At 41.4% G+C, this 21,900-nt stretch overlaps 1 protein-coding gene across 1 annotated transcript in view; it reads left to right on the top strand.

Annotated features, from left to right (window-relative positions):
• The first annotated feature begins 1,213 nt into the window (after positions 1-1,213).
• The window catches only part of GRIN3A (glutamate ionotropic receptor NMDA type subunit 3A), a 172,213-nt gene continuing 151,526 nt past the window's right edge, over positions 1,214-21,900 (top strand). The window contains exon 1 of the mRNA XM_025924865.2: positions 1,214-3,074. Within this exon, the coding sequence (XP_025780650.1) occupies positions 2,376-3,074 (699 nt within the window). The 5' untranslated portion in view covers positions 1,214-2,375. The remainder of the gene's footprint in view (positions 3,075-21,900) is intronic.

Raw genomic sequence — 21,900 nt, 5'->3', positions numbered from 1 at the left:
TGAAAAAAAAATTAAAAAAAAAAAAAAGAAAAGCCCAGAAAGAAACAAAAAAAGAAGCCCTGGAAGGAAGGGCTGTTCTTCACTGTTCACTCCGTATTTGCAAGATGTAGCTGTGGTTTATCCTGAGCTGGTACAGGCTCTTTCCTGGGAGCCTTGGGAATCTTCCCTTCTTCTGTGAACAAGCAGTTCAGCTGTTCCCTCAAGGTGGTCATGGACTTGAGAGGCCTAAAGAATGCCAGTGACTCTTAAGATCAAATTAACAATCAGACCCATCTATTCTTCATCACCATCTAAACATGTATGTAATGCGAAGTACATACTAAGGTAACCACTTTAGCGCACGGTCTGTTACACTCCTCAGTGAACATATACACAAACACATCTTCTCACCACACAACTAAGAGATTCCCAGTTTTCCCGCAGTGCACGGGGCAGGAAATTCTATACTTTTCTTATTCAGATCCCAACTGATGGACTCTTCTGAAACAAGAAAGAGTCTCCAGGACCCACGCACGGGACGCACTTTAGGGCCTCAGGAGGGCCCCTGTCCCTTGTGGTTCATCCTTTATGATGACTCTCACTCTTTTCTTCTCTGGCACCCCAGCCTTGCAGCAGCCATTTTGGTTATCAGATAGGTTTTGCACTGAGATGCCTTTAAAGGTCTGTTTTGAGGGAAACGGCATGCACTTTTTATCCTTGTTGGGAATTTTATTTAGCTAGAGCCTCTTCATCCCAAGGATTTAAAGCCTGATGGAAACTTTAGCTCATGAATCAAAACAGCCCTCCAGAGCTAAAAGCTAGCTGTATTTGCATAACAATTTAGCAGCTCCAAACAGCAGGGCAAGGTGAGGTGAAATAAATTGCCAAGGTCATGGTTCTCTTGAAGTGGTATTGAAATTCAGAACTGTTGGTCCCCAGCCTTTCTCCCCCGCCCAAGGATGTGTCTCCTACCCTCCTTCTAAAGGATACCAAGGCATAAAATAAATTTACTGTACGCGTGGAAACCACAGTCCTGCCCTTACCCCTCTCTTTTGCTTCTAATTTCAGATGATTCAGATCCTGGAGGAAGAGACCAAATCATAACCCACTGACTCCACTGTATTACCATACAAATGAAAGAACTTACTAGAAACGGTGATCTGGATGGGCTCTTGGTCTAAACTAGAAACTACTGTTGACTGTGCTTGAAACTCTAAAAGTATTTTGAATCTCTTTAATTTCTGGATCAAATCATAGCTTCCAATTCACTTTTTAATTCCGAGAACCCCAAAACGTAGGGAACCCTTCAAAACCGCAAAGGCCCACGTGCCCGAGAGAAGGAAGCGGAGATTAAATGTGTAAAGGATTCTGGCTTTCGTGCCCTTACTAGAAAAATCTTTAAAGCGACACATCGAAGAGAAGAAGCTCGTTCAAGTTGCAGCTTCTCAGAACCTATCCCAGCGAACCACTGGATTTCGGATTCCTCAGGCACAACTCCGAATTCGGAATTCTCCACGGCTCCGAGACCTCGCCCTCTGGGGTCGCAAGGAATTTCGCAAACCGAGACGCGTCGCGGTTGCGGGGAGCGGACTTTCCGGGGGCGCGGGAAGCGCCACCCGGGAATCTCCCCATCAGCGGGCGTTTGGCGCAGCCAAGCGACAGGCTGGCGCCAGGGCTCAGCAACAGGGAGGCGCCGGCTGAGGCGGGGAGAACTTTGCGCTCCGAGCAGAACCACCCTTTGCTGGCCAGTCGCGTCGCTCCGCCGAGGAAGCAGGCGGCGGCGGCCACTGGGCGGAAAGGGGGAGCGGAGCAAGGAAGGGAGGAAGTAGCGAGACAGGAAGAAAGATGAAGCCAGCGCTGGGGGGCCCCGCCGGAGGGTGGCCGACGGCGGAGCAAGGACGATTTGGCTTGTTTTTCGCACCCCGGGCGTGAACGCCTTCTCCTGAGCGACCCCAAGGAAATAAGGGGGTCTCGCCCGGGCAGAAAAGGGAAAGAAAAGAATCCAAGTGAGCGCATCGCCTCCTGAGTCGCGTTGGCCCCTAGGAACTCGGGCCGCCTCTCAGCCCAACCTCCCCGCGTGGCCGGACGCAGTGCCCGAGCCGCCCTGCAGATGGGGCGGGCAGAGAACGGGCGTCCAAGCCGCGGGTGACCGGCGCCGGCCCGCCCGCCTGCCTGGCTCCGCGCAGGGACCGGGCGGGCGGAGGATGCGCGGCGGAGGGACCTGGGCGCGCTAGGCTCCAACTTGGATGGCCCCGGGACCGCTTCGGCTCCTGGGAGCGCTTCGCCGCGAGGAGTGAGCCGCCGGCGGGACCTGGGGGCGGAGACGTGAGGCAGCGGCTGCAGGGGGGCGAGCCGGGCGCACGAGGGGGCGCGCTTTCTCCCTGCGGGTCTCAGTAATGAGGAGACTGAGTTTGTGGTGGCTGCTGAGCAGGGTCTGTCTGCTGCTGCCGCCGCCCTGCGCTCTGGTGCTGGCCGGGGTGCCCGGATCCTCCTCGCACCCGCAGCCCTGCCAGATCCTCAAGCGCATCGGGCACGCGGTGAGGGTGGGCGCGGTGCACTTGCAGCCCTGGACCACGGCCCCCCGCGCCGCCAGCCGCGCTCTGGACGGCAGCCGAGCAGGCGCCCAGCGGGATGAGCCCGAGCCAGGGACTTGGCGACCCCCGGCGCCCTCGCCGGGCGCACGCTGGTTGGGGAGCGCCCTGCACGGCCGGGGCCCGCCGCGCGCCCGGAAGCCGGGGGAGGGCGCCGCGGCGGAGACCCTGTGGCCTCGGGACGCCCTCCTCTTCGCCGTGGACAACCTGAACCGCGTGGAAGGGCTGCTGCCCTACAACCTGTCTTTGGAAGTAGTGATGGCCATCGAAGCGGGCCTGGGCGATCTGCCGCTCTTGCCCTTCTCCTCCCCAAGCTCGCCGTGGAGCAGTGACCCTTTCTCCTTTCTGCAGAGCGTGTGCCACACCGTGGTCGTGCAAGGGGTGTCGGCGCTGCTCGCCTTCCCCCAGAGCCAGGGCGAGATGATGGAGCTCGACTTGGTCAGCTCTGTCCTACACATTCCAGTGATCAGCATCGTGCGCCACGAGTTTCCGCGGGAGAGTCAGGTGAGAGGAGTGGGGACGCCGTTTGGGGGCCGGGACCTTGTGGAGGGGAGGGGGGACTTGGGGCTTTACAACTTTGATAATGTTATAGGGGTCGGACCATATCCGTAGATGGTTGGTAGAAGGACCTCAGTAAAAGTAAAATAAGACAGTTTAAGTGCGGATGGAAAGAAAATGAGAGGTAGGGGCAGGAGATGGAAGAAAGGAAGTGGGGGGAATAAGCGAAAAAAATCCTCCTGTTTTGACCAGCTGAGCAACCCTAGTGGATGCTGGAGGGAAGTTAGAACTCAAAGTTCTGGATCGTGGAGAGCAATAGAGGTTCTAAAGACTAGCGCGGGGGTGGGGGGTGGGGTGGGGATGGAAGATCTCAGGCAAAGCGAGAGCCTTTCATTCCCTAGAGGAATTGAGAGCACGTGGCGGGAAACGCAGCATCTGCTCCGATTCCTGTAGAAGGTGTGCCTGAGGCTTGGGCGGGGGTGGAAGGAAGAAAACATCCCTCAGAATTGCTTTGAGTCAGTCAATAGAAAATCTGCAACTACTACGGAAGCAAGCCGTAAAGATGTGTGGTTAATTAGGCTTAGGCATTGGAATGCATTAGAAATATCTGAATGGATGGGAGGAACGCATTTGGGATTGGTGGTTTTTGGTTGGTTTGTTTGTTTTCCCCTATCTTCTTTCTGTGTGATGTGGGCTCAGAGACTGGTTGTATGCAGTTGCTGTGTTGAGCCCATTTCTGTCTCAATTATCTAGTAATAATAAAAAATCTAATGATTCCATTTCTTAGGGGTTAAAAAATTGAATGTATTTTCAAGAAAAGAAGCTATTTGTGAACTTACTGTTGAAGATAGTGATATTGAGGACCTGAGGGCAGAGTCCTTTCAGCAATAGGAGTTTTCTGCATTTTGCTCATTATTTTTATGAAAATATCAAGCTAAATTTAGCCTTGCACAAAGTATTTATGAAACAAGTAGGTAATTGTTGTTGGCCTCATGTTAAAGATTGAGAAACTAAGTAAAGTTTTGGTCAGTGTGTTGATAAAAGAGTTCAGACACTGGAGAATTTCTGACTATATATCATTTTACTATCCCTTTGGCTGAAAAAAAAATTTCTAATCTCTCTTCCTCCACTTTTGATATATATATACAGAGATAAAAGCTCAAAAGAGTAAGGCCAAATACAAGTGAAAAGTTTGATAGAATCTATGCATAAAATATCAAGAGAGCACTAAAGGTTTCTTTTTCTAGAAAAATGGATCTTACATTTTTAATCTTAGGAAGGCCGGGCACCCGTTACTTTCAGCAGTTGCCCAGAATATTGCTATTTAGTGCTGAACTATAGAGATTTGATCTGCAGAGTGCAGGCTAATTAACTTTTATCTAAAACATTTCCGTCACCTGAATCTGAATGACTATAGGCAGCAGATGGGAAGGCATGGAAAACACAGGTGCACCAGGCTGCCAATGGCCAAAGTGTTATAAACATGAAGTTGCATCCATAGGGTGCATCATTATTAATATATATGCAGAATCAGATTGAACGAAATGCGAGAGTCAGCATCGCTTGCTTCTCATCATTGCTTCTTTATTAATACTTCATAAGTTGCCAATAGTGTTCAGTCTCCAGACTCCATTCCATTTGTAGATTGTTTGGCAAATCATAAATAGCAAGAATTTTCCCCAAATTAGTGGTTGTCAGTTAGGAAGGAGATTGTGTTCTATGATGGGTTTGTGCAGATATAGCACAGTACAAGGGGACCAGAGAAACCATGAAGCAGCGTCTAGAATTGGACAACTTCAAAGCTTTAGGACTACTGTGGGAACAGTCTTCCAGAGACAACCCTTACAAGCTGACAATAAAATGAACACTCTGCCAAGCACATTTACTTCTGTATTTCAAATCAGAAATGTATTTTAAATCACATTTGTCACTGTTATTTTCATGGTACACATCTTGAAAGGGAGAGATTATTCTATTAACTCAGATCTTGTTTGCCCAAGTGACGTTTTCTTTCATTTGTCTTTGTATTTTATATTCAAACATATCTAACTTGTCTTGCTTTTAGTATATCATTTAAATGTCATTCTACAATGTTCTATATTAAGAATGTCCAACTCAATGCCAAGTCACTATAATATGTAATTTTAGGAGAGGACCATAATCTGCTTTCAGCAAAAATAACTGATCTTTCTTTCCCTTGCTTCTCCTAAAAAGTAGACCCATACACACACTTGTGTGTGATTTAAACACACACACACAAGACAACTTTCAAAATATAAAACAATGTCAGAGTCATTTTAGGCATTAAATAAAATGGACTTAATTTAGCCACCACTCTCAGTGAATTCTGCCCAGTGACCCAATACATTGATTGGGCCAGTGACTGAATAAAGGATGCTAGCAGAAAGTGGAATTGTCTACACAAACAAGTAGAATAAAATTGTGTCTCTTATTCAGACAAGTCAAAATTGCTTGGAGCAGTCGCAGCAATATTTCTCTCACTTTCTTTTGTACTGCTAGTTTCCTTCATATGAAACCTTTAATTAATAAATAATAGTTTTGATAGTATTCTACCACAGCTCATGAATGGAAAGAGATACCCCTGAAATGATTAAAACCCTGAGAAAAGCATAATAGTTTTATTTCAATTAACTATTTATGGAAACAAACACATTAGATCATCAGCTTGTAAGGAACCAACTTTACTCAGTGTGGGAAATCCATTATGAGTAAGATAATAAACTAGCCACTTTGGAAGCAATATGTATCATCACCGCATAAATAAAAACTTCAGACAGCATTACACATAGGATAGGGTCAAAGCACGTTTCCATCCAAAAAATTGACTTTACTACACACTCAAATCTCCACTTGAGGCTAATTCCTTATATTAAAATGATAATTTCTTCTAAATTCTGTTCCCATGACCTTCAAATAATGATGTTGCATATGGATCCAGTTACGTTTACATTTAAGTTATATATAAAGTTCCTATAATTGTTCTTTCTTTCTCTTCATCCCCAAACTACTTTTTCTTTTAGGGTTTTTGTATAGTTTCTCTAAAGTTAACTTCTTGAAATTCACCTGCTCAGGTAGTGACAGATACATATTTCTTTCTAAAATGTTTATCTCCTGTTAATTCCATATTGGTTCCCTTAGGTAGGGTTAATGGAGTGATATAATTTGCTTAGATACAAACTCTCATGCAATTAAAAAGTGACTGGGTCACTATTTTCAACTCCAGTTGAACATACCAACTGCAGTTTGCCTGTCTCATGAGTCATACATGCTGTAATCAGTCATATATGCTGTTTAGTCCCATGGAAATATAAGTATTTCAGATGTTCCCCTTTCTCTGACAACACAGTGCTAAGTACAGAAGCTTATTTATTAGAATTTGGCTAGCATAGTGCCACTTTTGTATGATACAGGGACCAGAACAATGATACCACTAAGGTGAAGGTTTTCCCTCTATCTGAAAGTATACTTTACTATCTGAAAGTAAAACATTCCTATGAAACCTTTTGTAAGCCAAAATGGCATAAAGTGAAGAGTATTCTCCACTTTCCAAAAGTTCATGTAATGTCACTTTGCTTTAAGGAAAGACCTACATTAGCACCTGTTTTCCATAATGGAAAAAAAATCAGAAGAGGATTTTCACTTTTATGAAAACAAAGTGGCATAATGTAGAGTTTCAGAAAGTGAGAGATACCTATAGTGCCCCTTTACCCAAGGTTTTGCTTTCCACTGTCAATCGTGGTCTGGAAGCAGATCTCTCCTCCCCTGACTTAGTGTCAAAAGGTCAATAGTAGCCTCACTGCATCACAACGCCTATGTCTTTCTCCTCACTTCATATTATTACATAGGCATTTTATCATTTCACATCATCACAAGAAAAAAGTGAATTTAGTACAATAAGATGTTTTGAGAGAGAGACCACATTCACATTACTTTTATTATAGCATACTGTTATAATTGTTTTATTATTAGCTATTGTTAATCTCTTAATGTGCCTAATTTATAAATTAAATTTTATCATAGGTATGTATGGACAGAAAAAAACCACAGTATTCGTAGTATAGGTACTATCCCTGGTTTCAGATATTCACTGGGGCTCTTGGAATGTATGCCCCACAGATAAGGGAGGGGTACTACTATATATAACTTAGGTGCATTATTAGGGGACAAGTAAAGGACGTTTATTTTTAACAGATTTTCTCTCAACTGTATTGGTTTTCCTTGACTTGCTTCATGCAAAGCACTGCTGTCTGTCCTCTGAGGGAAATATATTCTTCTGCAATTCATGATGAATGGCTGATAGTAGCACCTAATTGTTGCTGACTTGAAGATAAATGATTTCAAATTAAATGTCAAGTGATACAAAACTTTTCTTAGAAGTGATCTTTTACAGATTCCTCTTGAGGAACAGAGACTTGGGACTAATTTGGAATTTTTTATTTTTAATTTGGGGATTTTTTTAATAGTACTTAAATTTTTTTTTCAGATAAATACATCAGAACAGACTAGCAGATACATTCATTGGGCAATTAATCTGTCTCACCCACTTTTCTTTGTGTCTTCCACAGTATAATCATAGAGAATATTTGGTTTTGACCTTCTTTGACTCATCTTGGAGTTAATTTATGATGAATCAACTGAACTGAGTATCTGAATCATCTGAGGACCAATTTCAATATCCCTTAATGTTTTATCTTTTGGTGTTGTGCAATCCACCATGGATTTTGTGCCATTAGATCTTATTTCATGAATACCTCCAGTCAAATTCCAATAATGTTGGTTAAAAGGGCACAATATAATGGAAGGTATATTAAATAATAGTCAAGACTCTCAGTCTACTTCTGCCTTTTACTTGGGCAAGTGCCCAAGTTCTATATACCCATTCAAATGAAAATGAAAATGTGTTGCTGAGCTCCATGCTTATCAGTCAAAAGAAGGTACTTACCAATCTGACACAGTTGTTTTATAAATCAAATAAGAAAATGAAGTACTTTGGGAAAATTTATAGTATTAGCCCAATGACTGGTAGAGAGGTGTTGGTTATGATCTGATAAGAATCATCCAAGTCTTAATTCTTCACTAATTCTCATTAGTAGCTACTGATCAAATTGGGATGTGATTCACAGTGTAACATGTCTTCATTCTCCACCTTACTGTCTACTCCCTCATTTTCTTCCTCTTTAGAGGAAAAAAATAGTAAGTAGGTTTAGTCCTCCCCCAAAAAAGGGGGAAAAGAAAAAACTTTTAAGTATGTTGCACACTTGCCCCAAAATAGAGGACATGCCATAGGTACTATTTCTATACTGATGGCAAATTTTTACCTTTCGTACATCTAACACAGTTTCTAGAGCCTTAGGTATTGCCTTAGGTAGAAGCCTCAATAAGATGCTCAAGGTTTTTCAGAAATGTTGGTCTCTCACATTGGTCATAAGTTTTTCCTGTGAGCAAACTTACAATAATAGATTGTTTATGAGACTATGGCCATACAGTTAACCCACTCCACCTACTACATCAGTAAGCACACTGGTTGGCTCATCTGACATTATTTTCACAGCAAGTCTTTCTTGATGAGAACAGTAGTGTGTTGGTCCATTCTGGCACAAGCTCCTTATCTCATCATGGATAGAATACAAAGAGTTTGCAAACCAGCTACTTTGAGTACCATGGCCCTAGACAATTATGTGGGGCTCTCATAGCAAGGTATTGCTCAATTTGGTGGCATCACTAAATGTAGAGATGAGCACCTCATTGTCTCTTCTCCTGCCTACTCTAGCTTCTGCCACTCACATACACAGAAAATTAGAGGAAGTGTGGAGTACCAGAAATGAGACGCTACAGCTATAAAAGTAGGCAAGAAGGAGGAAAGAACATCTCAGCATCTGCCATGTTGCTTTTGGAGAGAATGCATGAATAACAAACTAATGGAAATCTTTAAGCCACTGATTTGTCTTTCTCAGATCTTTTCTTTATGGGGTAGTGGGAGAAAAGAGCAATGGGGAAAAGGTGAGCAAAGAGTAAGCTAGCTGTCTGCCCCTACTGTTGCCTCTTCCCTCCCCTTCACCCAACCTAACACCTCAGCCAGATTTTCAGGTCTCCTTCTGAATGGGCATGATTCAGTCACTTTCAGAGGACACTGTGATCTTCTGCATTGAGGGAGCAGGTTGATCACACGGACCTGGGCTGGTATTGCGTCAACTGGAGTAAATACTGATACTGAAAGGCTAGTATCTGGTTTAGCCAGCGATGGTCTACTGGTAGAGATGAGCCTTCAGAAGTTCAAGTAGTAAAGAATTAAGCAGGATGACTTCATTTTTAGTCAGGCTGAATTATGCCCAATTGTTAGTCTTTGAGTCATACATTTAGGAACAAACTAAATCATACATATTTTTGTAGCATTTATGCTTTTCAAGTCTTCACAAATGTGCTCACAGAATCCTCCTAACAGCCTTGTGAAGTAGAGAGCAATGTATAGAAAATATATAGGGTACTAGAGAAAGCTATGCATTATAGGAAGTGAGGAGTCACCAAGAAGAAAAACAGACTAATAGCTTCTTCTACATTCAGTGTATTTGTTAGCCTACAATCCAAGAACAAACTGGATCCATCACTGCTTTTGAATTACCTCAGAAAGAGGATAAAAGAGAGCAATATATACTTCAGGTTTGATTGTTAAAAGCATATTTCACACTAAATAACCAATAATGGGAATTGAATTAAATGAATCATGATATAGTTTTACAGTGGAGTTCTATATACCCATTCAAATGAAAATATATTGACATATATAGAGAAAAAAATTTTATAATGTATGTAAAGTGTGACCTTGATCCTATAAACGATGAAGTCTAGAATTTTATTTATAAAAATGATAAATGTGATTGTAACTGGATGATCTATGCTTCCCTATCTGTGCTCCAGTTTTTTTTTAAAGTATGTATTACCTACATGATTAAAAATATTAAGAGAAAAAAAGACAAGTTACCTTCACCTTTCCTCACCAATGCTTTCAATACTTCAATATGAAAATATAGATTTTAGGAAAAAATAAATTGTAGAGCATGTTTACATTTATCAAAGTCCTTTCCCATCTTTTTTTTTTTTTTCATTTTATTCTCACAATTACTTTGTAAGGTAAGCAGGACAAATAGTGTACCTTTGTTTTGCAAGTGAGACAATAATAACATAAATGAAAGAAATACAAAGTAAGAGTTAAGGGAAAAGGTTTCTGAGAAGCACAGACCTATATCTGAATCTTAGCTTTACAACTTTCTAGACATTTTACCTTGGGAAATATGCCTCAATTTCTTGATCCACGAAATACGACTATCTCAGAAAGTTACGGTGAAGACAACACCATGTATGCGAAGTTCTAAGCACGGTACCTAGAGCACTGTGTGTTCTTACTATGTCAGTGATCATTCTTTTAATACAAAGGGTTGGCATGGCAAGTTTAATAAAAACTAAAACTATCAGAGTAAGTCCTCAAATATCCTGGGTTGCTCTCCAGAGTACCTCCAAATGCATTTTCAATATGCACATGATAGTCAAGCTTAGGAGATCCAGTTCCAGTGGACCAACCCTAAGCAAAGCAAAGAAATATGCTGTTTTGAAACCCCACTTAGGGGTCCAATTCACTGAAGTGCATTCTCAGCTTTGAAACCCCACTTAGGGGTCCAATTCACTGAAGTGCATTCTCAGCTTAGGTATATGTAAAGTTGGTCAGCAATGAGGTGAACTTTGAGGTCTAGTTTCAACTAGTTGCTCCTTTGTATTGGTTCTCAATGACTGGATCTTTGGATTGGTTATGTCAGAGGTAAAAAATAATGCTCTATTTCTATTAGTCGGTGTAAGTGAGGAATTCATAACTCTTGCCTTTATCTACTAACCTAATTTCTCATAGGAGGCTCCCAGAAATTAAACTTAAGAAATAGTAGAACCATGAGCCAATTGATATTTTAGACTTCTAGAGGAAAATGAGGTTGTTAGAAAGGGCAGAGTCTCACTTGACATGGATTGAAGGTTCAGAAGTTTCCCATTTCATACAGGATTTATCTGTACTAAAGTAACTGATATGTGGCATATATTAGCTCAAAAGTTTAGGGACAATAGCACTATTATATACTAAGGCTTACCCAAAAAAGATACCCATAAGGCAAACTGTGGTTTATTGAATGCTGACGATATCAAAACTGATGCATACAACTTTGAGGGACTTTTTAACCAACTGAGCCACCCAGGCACCCCTTTGAGGGACTTTTTAAATGCATATTGCTGTTCTGATTATAAAAGTCATGCATACATGTGCACTGCTTCGCATGGGTGTCCACAGATAACCTTGAGTAACATTTTGATATATTTTATTCTCTCAAGGCTAATGGTTTAAAATTTTTATAAACCATTGGGTACAGTTAAAGAAAGCCTTACTGTCAGTCCAAATGGGCTGGACAAAAGGACAGGAGAGGGGAAAAATTCTTTTTTGTTAACTTTCCAAAAAGTCAGAGTTGATACGGCCTTTTGAAACTTGGGCACTCTGAATTGATGGTATTTCTATATTAAAAGGTGATATTTTCCTTTGTATGTGCAACCTAGCTTTATATTTTCAACATTCTACAAGTGGCCGTGTCTGTACGGTTCCAAACAATGGCTTGGTCTGGATCTTTCAGTGCCATTCCTAAGAATGACTTGGAAATGGGTTGCCACTACTCTCTTCTCAGTTTGGGATGGTCATTAGCAGAACTTCCAGTGTCAAGCACTTTCAGGGCCACACAACCTACATGCAATCTCTTGCTGTTTTTTGTATTGAAGGCCCCAACCCAAAGCCAAACAAAAGTGGGGTTAATACTCTCCAGATTAAAAATAAAGAAATTTTATCTCATAAACAAAGTGAGCTGCTCAGCATGTCTTCATCTAACAGAATCACAATCTGCCTGTTGCAGAATTCCATTTGTTCAGTCCCAACCGGAGGTATTTAAATAGGGATTCCATTAAACAAAGAATTTGCTTCTATATATTATGAATTTAATAGGTTCAGACGGAGAGCTGTTATTGTTTTGATACTATACAAGAAATTCATTTGAGTCACATCACACACTGTGTTATACACACAAAGAAAAGCTTCAGTGTATACCTGAAAATGAATGATAAATCCATGCCTGAATCAATCCAGTGTGCCTTCATCTGGTTGCAGGCACAGAGAGCCATCTAGTGTTCCCTAAAATACAGCTTTTAGGTAAAGCATCCTAGAAATCCAACCTGACAAGGCAGGAAAAGGATTCCAAGGAGCTTTTAGTCCATGTCCCAGCCTTTTAAGTCTGTGGGAAATCTAGGTTAATCCACCACAGAAAGGACCTTCTTTTGCCTTCTAAGAAGATCCAACAATCTCTGTTCTTTGGCCACCGTACCTATAATTGCAGTTATAAACCTTAAAGTAAGACTATCTGAAAGTGTATATTTCGAGGGGTTGGGAGGCAAATGTGAATGACTTTTACCAACTCTAGGAAGGCAGTGGCTAATTGTTGTAGTAACTGTATTTACTATCACTTTGGTTTATAAAGCAACTTGAAAAGATGTAGCCATTTTATTGTGTTAAGCATATCATTTGCTCCTTTATGTCCAAGTATAAAAATTTTATGTCCTTTGTGGATAATTCCAAAAATAAAAAAAAACCAAAGAATAAAATAAAAATCACCCCTAAACCCACAACCCAGAGATTTAGACATATGTATGTGTGGTAAAATTGGGATCCATGCTATTGTATGATTTTTAAAATGTATATTATAAACATCTTTCTGTGTCATTAATATTTTTTTCATTATTTTTAATGGCTATATAATTTGCCTTGGAATAGATGGTTTCATTTGTTTGACCGCTGTTGTTTGAATCCAGGTATTTCCCCCCAAAAAATCAGTAACGCTTTAACTAATGAGACTTTACCAGCCTGGTCCTTCTTGTAGTTTTTGGTGCTATGGAACATCCACTACTTGAGTTCTAGGACATCATCATGGTTGGGGTTTATTGTGTGTGTCTTTTTTTTTGTTTCCGGCTCTTTCATTATCTTTCACTGATTTTACTTGCTGTCTTTGACCACTTGTAGTAACAATCCTAAGGCTGTGCTAAAATGATAGCTACTAGCTCTGTATGAAAACATTTAAATACATTTAAATTAATTAAAATGATATACAATTTAGAACTATCTCAGACGCTCTCACCCCATTTCAAGTGCTCAGTGGCCACATGTGGGTAGTGGCTACTGTATTTGACAGCACAGATACACAACATTTTCTGTCTTCATAGAAAGTTCCATTGGACATTCTATTGCTGTCAAAGGGCTTGCAGTTGTAAGAAGCAGAAACTCATTCTGTGGAGCTCAAAAGTGAGAAGTTTATGCTGAAAACTGCAGGAAAATGACAAGGAAGAAAATTGCAGGAGCTGCTGGAACGTGGTAGGGCAGCTACTCTCTGCCCGTCTTCTGGGGCCCAGAAGCTCTTCTTCTCTTGGCTCCTTTCTTCACATCTGCTCCATCCTTCTCTCTGGATACCAGCTTCTTCCTCTGCCCTGCCATGACTTCTGCATGGAGGTGGTTCTGATTTACTATGATGATTAAATGTAGCCTGAACTCAGTAGGATTTACAGCTCTAATCATCTGAGCAGGGTAAGGAATCAGAGAATGACTATGGTTCGTCACCAAGGCCTATCTGAAGAGGTGACATCTGAACATAGAATGAAGTAAGTGAATCATGCAAATTTCTAAGGGAAGAGCATTGTAAGCAGAACAAAAGTACAAAGCTCCTGAGGTAGGAATGAGCAGAGCAAGAAATGTTTGTTGAATAAATGAAAAAATGGGCTATCCTTAGGTACTATCCTTTATGACATTTGTGAGTGGGCACAGTTTCAAAGAAGGTATAACTAGTGAGGCAGTACCCGGATCTGGGGTACTCATACACATGGGTATTTCCCAAGGTTTGGACCCCTGAATTTGTCTCCTGGCATAGGGCAATACCAGGAATTTCTAACTGGAATTTCCAGTTCTATCTCATTCTCACCTTAAACTCAAAATATCTTCCCCTCTTACCTATAAACAAGAATTCTCATACCATCTTGGACCTCTCTCTCTTCTCATCAGGTTCTGTTGCCTTCCTTTGAATACTTTCCATACCTTCATCCTTCCTTCTTTTCACAAGACATTAGCTGCTCCCATCAATTTTCTTGAGTAGCCTCTAGATCTCTAGTTTCTTTCCCCCAAGCCATTCTACAATCTTCTGAAAGCAAAGCAACTTCCATTCATTTATTCATTCTTTATTTTAAATTTTTTTTAATTTATTTTTGAGAGAGAGAGTGTGTGTCTGTGTGTGTGTGTGTGTGTGTGTGTGTGTGAGAGAGAGAGAGAGAGAGAGAGAGAGCAAGTGAGGGAGGGGCAGAGAGAGAGAGAGAGAGAGAGAATCCCAACCAGACTCTGCACTGTCAGTATGGGCCTGTTGCGGGGCTCAAACTCACAACCCATGAGATCACGACCTGAGCCAAAATTAAGAGTCGGGCGCTCAACCAACTGAGCCACCCAGGTGCCTCTTCATTCTTCATTTTTTATTCAAGTATAACACACTAAGCTTCATGCCAACTCCCTGCTCAATGGCCATCTTACTATTGCAATATCATCATCCTTTTTCCATGTCCCAACACTCCTGAGGGATGAAACACACACCTAATCACAATGATGCACACAAGAGTAATTCACAGAATTGGAGCAGGGTACACTGAGCTTAAGAGAACGTATCAGATTCTCCAAGTTTTGTGAGTATAGTTCAAGAGTATTCCATCCCTCATTCTCAAGATTCTGACATGCCTCCCCTGAAGCCAGAGAAACACAGGTTAATGATGAGCAAACTTACAGAATCTGGTCCTCAAGACCTTTCACAAACACATGCAAATAACTCTTTCCAATTCATGACATTCTTTTGAGATACAGGTGCCCAGAAAGCATAAAATCTCTAGGAATAGAAATGTGTGTGTGACATAAAAAAAAAATCAATAGATGTAAATTATTATATTAAAAAGCATTTCTCTATTATATATCTATATAGAAAGACAGGTATATACCCAAGTTGTCATGATTTGCAGATGAATTAAGCTCCTATTCAGAATTGATTTTTCCATTGAAACAATGTTATCTGTGGCTGTTAAGACCTCAGGCCAGGCCACAAAAGCCTGTTTGACCCATGCTATAAGAGAATTCTGGTAATAGTGTTTCTGCAGACGCTGAACACTATCTGTTACAGGCTCTTTTTGTTTGAGACCAAGGGGATATGGAGTGAGGAGGCCAACCAGAAGAACTGACTTTAAATTATCATTCCAGAGTGATCTGTACAGTCTTGGAAAACGTCTCCTGAGTCTCAGTTTTTTAATATTATAAATTATAAATAAATAGTCCCTCATTAAGCAGGTATTGGTTGTGTACTTACTATACTGTTTTAAAGAATTGATATGGGGGCGCCTGGGTGGCGCAGTTGGTTAAGCGTCCGACTTCAGCCAGGTCACGATCTCGCGGTCCGTGAGTTCGAGCCCCGCATCGGGCTCTGGGCTGATGGCTCAGAGCCTGGAGCCTGTTTCTGATTCTGTGTCTCCCTCTCTCTCTGCCCCTCCCCCATTCATGCTCTGTCTCTCTCTGTCCCAAAAATAAATAAACGTTGAAAAAAAAATTTTTTTTTAAAATAAAGAATTGATATGGGTTGCAGCAAATCAGTATACATAAAAACACTTTGTAAATTCAAATTTAAAAAACAGATGAGAAGCATTCTTACTGAAGCATCTGTTTCATCACGAAGACACTTGTAGTTCCGCTTTTGGAAAGCCAGGACATATCTTCTCCAGTGCTAATTTGGCCATGGGAATAGCCCACCCTTGTCCTGCCCTCCTACACTGAACCACAGTAATCCCACTGTAACTTCAATGGTCACCAGCAGCTGGAAAGGGAGGAAAGGAGGGCAGGGTGGTTTCACACTTTCCAAATGGAGACTTTATTTATTTTATTTTATTTTTTTTTATAAAATTTTTTTTTAACGTATATTTATTTTTTTGGGACAGAGAGAGACAGAGCATGAACGGGGGAGGGGCAGAGAGAGAGGGAGACACAGAATCAGAAACAGGCTCCAGGCTCTGAGCCATCAGCCCAGAGCCCGACGCCGGGCTCGAACTCCCAGACCGCGAGATCGTGACCTGGCTGAAGTCGGCCGCTTAACCGACTGCGCCACGCAGGCGCCCCCCAAATGGAGACTTTAAAAAGTGCTCAGGGCATCTGGGTGGCTCAGTCAGTTAAGCATCCGATTTCGGCTCAGGTCACCGTCTCACGGTTCATGGGCTCGAGCCTTGTGCTGGGATTCTCTCTCTCCTGTTCTCTCTGACCTTCCCTCATTCGCTGTCTCTCTCTCTCAATCTCTCTCTCTCTCTCTCTCTCTCAATAAATAAATAAATAAATAAATAAATAAATAAACAAAAAAGTGCTCATCCTAGCTGCTCGTCTCAGGCCTGAGGAGGGGAAGAAAGGGCTTTGAGGATCTGACAGGATAGGAAAGCTACAGCCAGGACACAGGTTGGAATGAGAGACACTTTGGAAATCAAATATTAAAGCTCAGATTGCCTGCTAATATTCATAAAAACACATTAGTTCAGATTTAAGATTTCATCAGTTTCTAAATAATATTTCATAATGGAGTGGGATCCTGGAAAATAATCAAACCTCATTCTAGCGTTCATTCCAAGTCTGCCTTTAGCACTTGCTGGACAGCAGCCACTTAAAAATCTTTTCCTTTCCGTAGGTCAGAACCAGTTCTGGATTCACTGCCCCACCCCCACCCCAGGCCAGGAGAGCCCTTAGGATCCTCTTTATGCAAAGTAATGCTGGGAAAGGTCAGGAATAAACCAGCAGGCTTACCCTTAGCCACACCATCCATGCCTACAGTATTTCACTGTCCTCCTAGCTGACTTCTCTGCCTCCAGTTTTGGCTCTTCAGTTACATTCTCCAAGCGACTGTCAGAAAAAGAAACAGTTCACTGGCCTGCTTAAACCTGGTCACTCCTCCCTAAAAACTACAGCCTAGTTTCCCATTTCAGGGATTGTGTACTGCCTTCATAAGTTTTGCCATATCTCTGCATCACCTGTTGCCATTAATTTTTAAAATCACTCTTTTTACTTAAATAAGTGTATTAATAAACATTTTTTTATCATCGCATTAGTGAAAAACCAGTCCCCCTTTCCATAAATAGAAATAGGTACACAAAAGGGACACATGGGTGGCTCAGTTGGTTAAGCGTCCCACTTCAACTCAGGTCATGATCTCACAGTTCAGGAATCCGAGCCCTGCATTGGGCTCTCTGCTATCAGTGCAGAGCCCGCTTTCAGTCCTCTGTCTCCCTCTTTCTCTGCCCATCCCTAGCTTGTGCTCTCTCTTTCTCTCTCTCAAAAATAAACATTAAAAAAAAAAGATTCTTAAGAAATAAGTACACAATGAAGTAAGTACAGCATGAAAATAAAATTGTTCTAGCTGGGTAGGTAGCTGTGCCTGAGCCCTTCTTCAAAAGGGAAAATTTCCAGGTGTTAGGGAAGTGTTGAAGGCATATTGACACCAAATGGAGGGTTTCTCCAAGATTTAGCAGAAGGATTAAACACTAATTGAGAAGGGATTAACATTCTCACTGTGTGATTCAGTGTTACTTAATGTCAAGTCCCTGATCAAGATCCTCTCATGAACCGCCTACATTCTGCCAGCCTCTCACCTATAGGTTGAATTCTAAGCAGCTTAGTGCGGCATTCAAGACCCTTCATTATCTGAGCCTTGATTAGCTTCTTTTTTTAAAATTTTTTTCAAATGTTTCTTTATTTTTGAGAGAGAGACAGAGTGCGAGCAGGGAAGGCGGCAGAGAGAGAGGGGGACACAGAATCTGGGGAAGGGGCAGAGAGAGAGAGAGGGACACAGAGTCCGAAGCAGGCTCCAGGCTCTGTGCTATCATCACAGAGCCTGACATGGGGCTCCAACTCACAAACTGTGAGATCATGACCTGAGCTGAAACCAAGTGTCAGATATTTAACCAACTGAGCCACCCCGGTGCCCCTCTTCTCATTTCTTCTTGATACTAACCCTTTGCCCTTGCACTCTGCTCAACAGTGCCTAAATGCACAATGCTGTTCCAAGCCTTGGCACATGCTACTCTCACTCTTTGGAATGATCTTTCCCCTTGTGTCTGCCTGAAACTCCTATTCAACCTTCAAACCTTTGCTCAAATATCACATATGCACCGTTGACTGCCCGTCCTCTCCCTGCCACAGTTAGCCAATTCCACTTTTGTGGGACATCCTTCTTTTCTAGATCTATCAAACAGCAGGGTAATTATTTATTACCATGTGTCTCCGTCCTCCATTGAATTAAACCCTAAGCTTCTAATAAATAGTGCGTGGCTCATAATAGATGTTCAGTGACTGTTGACTAAAGTGAATGAATGGTACATATCCATCCCTTCCAGTGTAACAGAACTAAGTACAGTAATCCCTATGGGAAACCCACTGACTGTTCAGATGGGATGATGTGAACCTAAGAAAGTGTACCACCTTATGAAAAAGGATGCTCATTCACTGTGGTGGATAGAGTTCATGACCACCCAGAATTTACTGTTATGTAGAACAAAGCTGGAAGAGTAAGGCCTTGGGGAAATTGATTTTGTAAGAAGTAGAAAACCTGTTTCTACTACCCTATTAAATTTTTTATATATCTTTCATTGTCCCCAAATCGGTTTTCAATTTCCTAGAGACCACAAGTGACAGGAAAATGACATTGTTCTCATGTCTGTGAGCCACTGCTTTCCCAAATTTTAATCCCCCCTTCAGCCAATTTCACTATATTGTATAGACAAAGATTCTTGACATGTAAAATTAAAGAAAGTCAGAGCTGATGAAAAGTAAAGTTACTGGAAATAATCACCAGTTAAGAAGAGAAAACTCTAGAATTGTATTTCATCCTGTCATCCCTTGTCAAACAAAATAATCAGGAAATCAGACAAGAGTTCAGTTCTGACTAAGACTAACCAGTTCTATTCCTGGCTCAGTTTCTTTCATTAAGTATAACTCCTTAGGCTTTCAGACCTCTGGAGTGGTGGCCATCTGTGTGTTAGCAATACCCAGATAACTTTTCAAAATGTAGATTCCCAAACTTATGAAAGCCCAACTTATTCCCCTGGGTTTGGAGCACAGAAATCTGTCTAAAAACCAACAACTTCACAGGTGATTGTGTCCACAGGTGATTCAGAGTATCATATTTTGGGACACCATTATCCTAAGAGTCCCCCCACTAAAGTGATTTTCACATTGTGACCAGGCACCACCTGAAACAAAAGCCCAAGGAAATTTTTTCTTACTTTCCATAATTTATTTATTTTTTATAATTTACATCCAAGTTAGTTAGCATATGCTCCAACAATGATTTCAGGAGTAGATTCCTTAATGCCCCTTACCCATTTAGCCCATACCCCTTCCCACAACCCCTTCCCACAACCCTCTGTTTATTCTCTATATTTAAGAGTCTCTTATGTTTTGTTTCCCTCCCTGTTTTTATATTATTTTTGCTTCCCTTCCCTTATGTTCATCTGTTTTGTATCTTAAAGTCCTCATATGAGTGAAGTCATACGATATTTGTCTTTCTCTCACTGACTAACTTCGCTTAGCATAATACCCTCTAGTTCCATCTATGTAGTTGCAAATGGCAGGATTTCATTCTTTTTGACTGCCGAGTAATACCCCATTGTGTATATATACCACATCCTCTTTATCCATTCATCCATCGATGGACATTTGGGATCTTTCCATACTTTGGCTATTGTTGATAGCACTGCTATAAACATTGGGGTGCATGTGTCCCTTCAAATAAGCATACTATGTATCCCTTGGATAAATACCTAGTAGTGCAATTGTGGGGTCGTAGGGTAGTTCTATTTGTAATTTTTTGAGGAACCTCCATACTGTTTCCCAGAGTGGCTGCACCAGTTTGCAGTTTGCTGGTTCCCACCAGCAGTGCAAAAGAGATCCTCTTTCTCCACATCCTCGCCAACATCTGTTGTTGCCTGAATCGTTAATGTTAGCCATTCTGACAGGTGTGAGGTGGTATCTCAATGTGGTTTTGATTTGTATTTCCCTGATGATGAATGATGTTGAGCATTTTTCATTTGTGTGTTTGCCATCTGGATGTCTTTGGAGAAGTGTCTATTCATCTCTTTTACCCATTTCTTCACTGGATTATTTGTTTTTTGGGTGTTGAGTTTGATAAGTTCTCTGTAGACTTTGGATACTAACCCTTTATCTGATATTTCGTTTGCAAATATCTTCTCCCATTCCGTTGGTTGCCTTTTACTGTTGCTGATTGTTTCCTTCGCTGTGCAGAAGCTTTTTATTTTGATGAGGTCCCAATAGTTCATTTTTGCTTTGGTTTCCTTTGCCTCCAGAGACATGTTGAGTAAGAAGTTGCTGCAGGTGGGGTCGAAGAGGCTTTTGCCTGCTTTCTCCTCGAGCATTCTGATGGCTTCCTGTCTTACATTTAGGTCTTCATCCATTTTGAGTTTATTTTTGTGAATGGTGAAAGAAAGTGGTCCAGGTTCATTTTCCTGTATGTCACTGTCCAGTTTTCCCAGCACCATTTGCTGAAGAGACTGTCTTTATTCTGTTGGATAGTCTTCCCTGCTTTATCAAAGATTAGTTGGCCATAGTTTGTGGGTCCATTTCTGGGTTCTCTGTTCTGTTCCATTGATCTGAGTGTCTGTTCTTGTGCCAGTACCATACTGTCTTGATGATTACAGCTTGTAGTATAGCTTGAAGTCTGGGATTGTGATGCCTCCTGGTTTGGTTTTCTTTTTCAAGATTGCTTTGGCTAGTGGGGGTCTTTTCTGGTTCCATACAAGTTTTAGGATTATTTGTTCTAGCTCTGTGAAGAATGCTGGTGTTCTTTTGATAGGGATTGCGTTGAATAGGTAGATTGTTTTGGGTAGTATCGACATTTTAACAATATTTGTTCTTCCTATCCAGGAGCATGGAATCATGTTCATGTATTTCTTTTTCCATTCTTTTGTGTCTTCTTCAATTTCTTTCTTAAAGTTTCTATATTTTTCAGTGTATAGATTTTTCACCTCTTTGGTTAGATTTATTCTACATATTTTATGGGTTTTGGTGCAATTGATTTCTCTTTCTGTTGCTTCATTATTGGTGTGTAGGAATGCAACCAATTTCTGTGCATTGATTTTTATTTCCTGCAACTTTGCTGAATTCATGGATCAGTTCTAGCAGTATTTTGGTGGAATCTTTTGGGTTTTCCATATAGAGTATCATGTCATCTGTGAAGACTGAAAGTTTGACCTCCTCCTGGACAATTTGGATGCCTTTCATTTCTTTATGTTGCCTGATTGCAGAGGCTAAGACTTCCAATATTATGTTGAATAACAGTGGCAAGAGTGGACATCCCTGTCTGGTTCCTGACCTTAGGGGGAAAGCTGTCAGTTTTTCCCCATTGAGGATGATATTAGCGGTGGGTCTTTCATATATGACTTTTATGATCTTGAGGTATGATCCTTCTATCCCTACTTTCTTGAGGGTTTTTACCAAGAAAGGATGCTGTATTTTGTTAAATGCTTTCTCTGCACCTACTGAGAGGATCATATGGTTCTTGTCCTTCCTTTTATTGATGTGATGTATTACATTGATTGTTTTGTGTCCCTGCCTCCCAGGTATAAATCCCACTTAGTCTTGGTGGATACTTTTTTTGATGTATTGTTGGATCTGGTGGGCTAG

The sequence above is a fragment of the Puma concolor genome, chromosome D4, assembly GCF_028749965.1.
Source record: "Puma concolor isolate L17-30 chromosome D4, mPumCon1.1.hap2, whole genome shotgun sequence".
Taxonomy (NCBI): Eukaryota; Metazoa; Chordata; class Mammalia; order Carnivora; family Felidae; genus Puma; species Puma concolor.
Note: the sequence above shows the minus strand (reverse complement) of the source record. Positions and strands in the feature narration are given on the sequence as shown.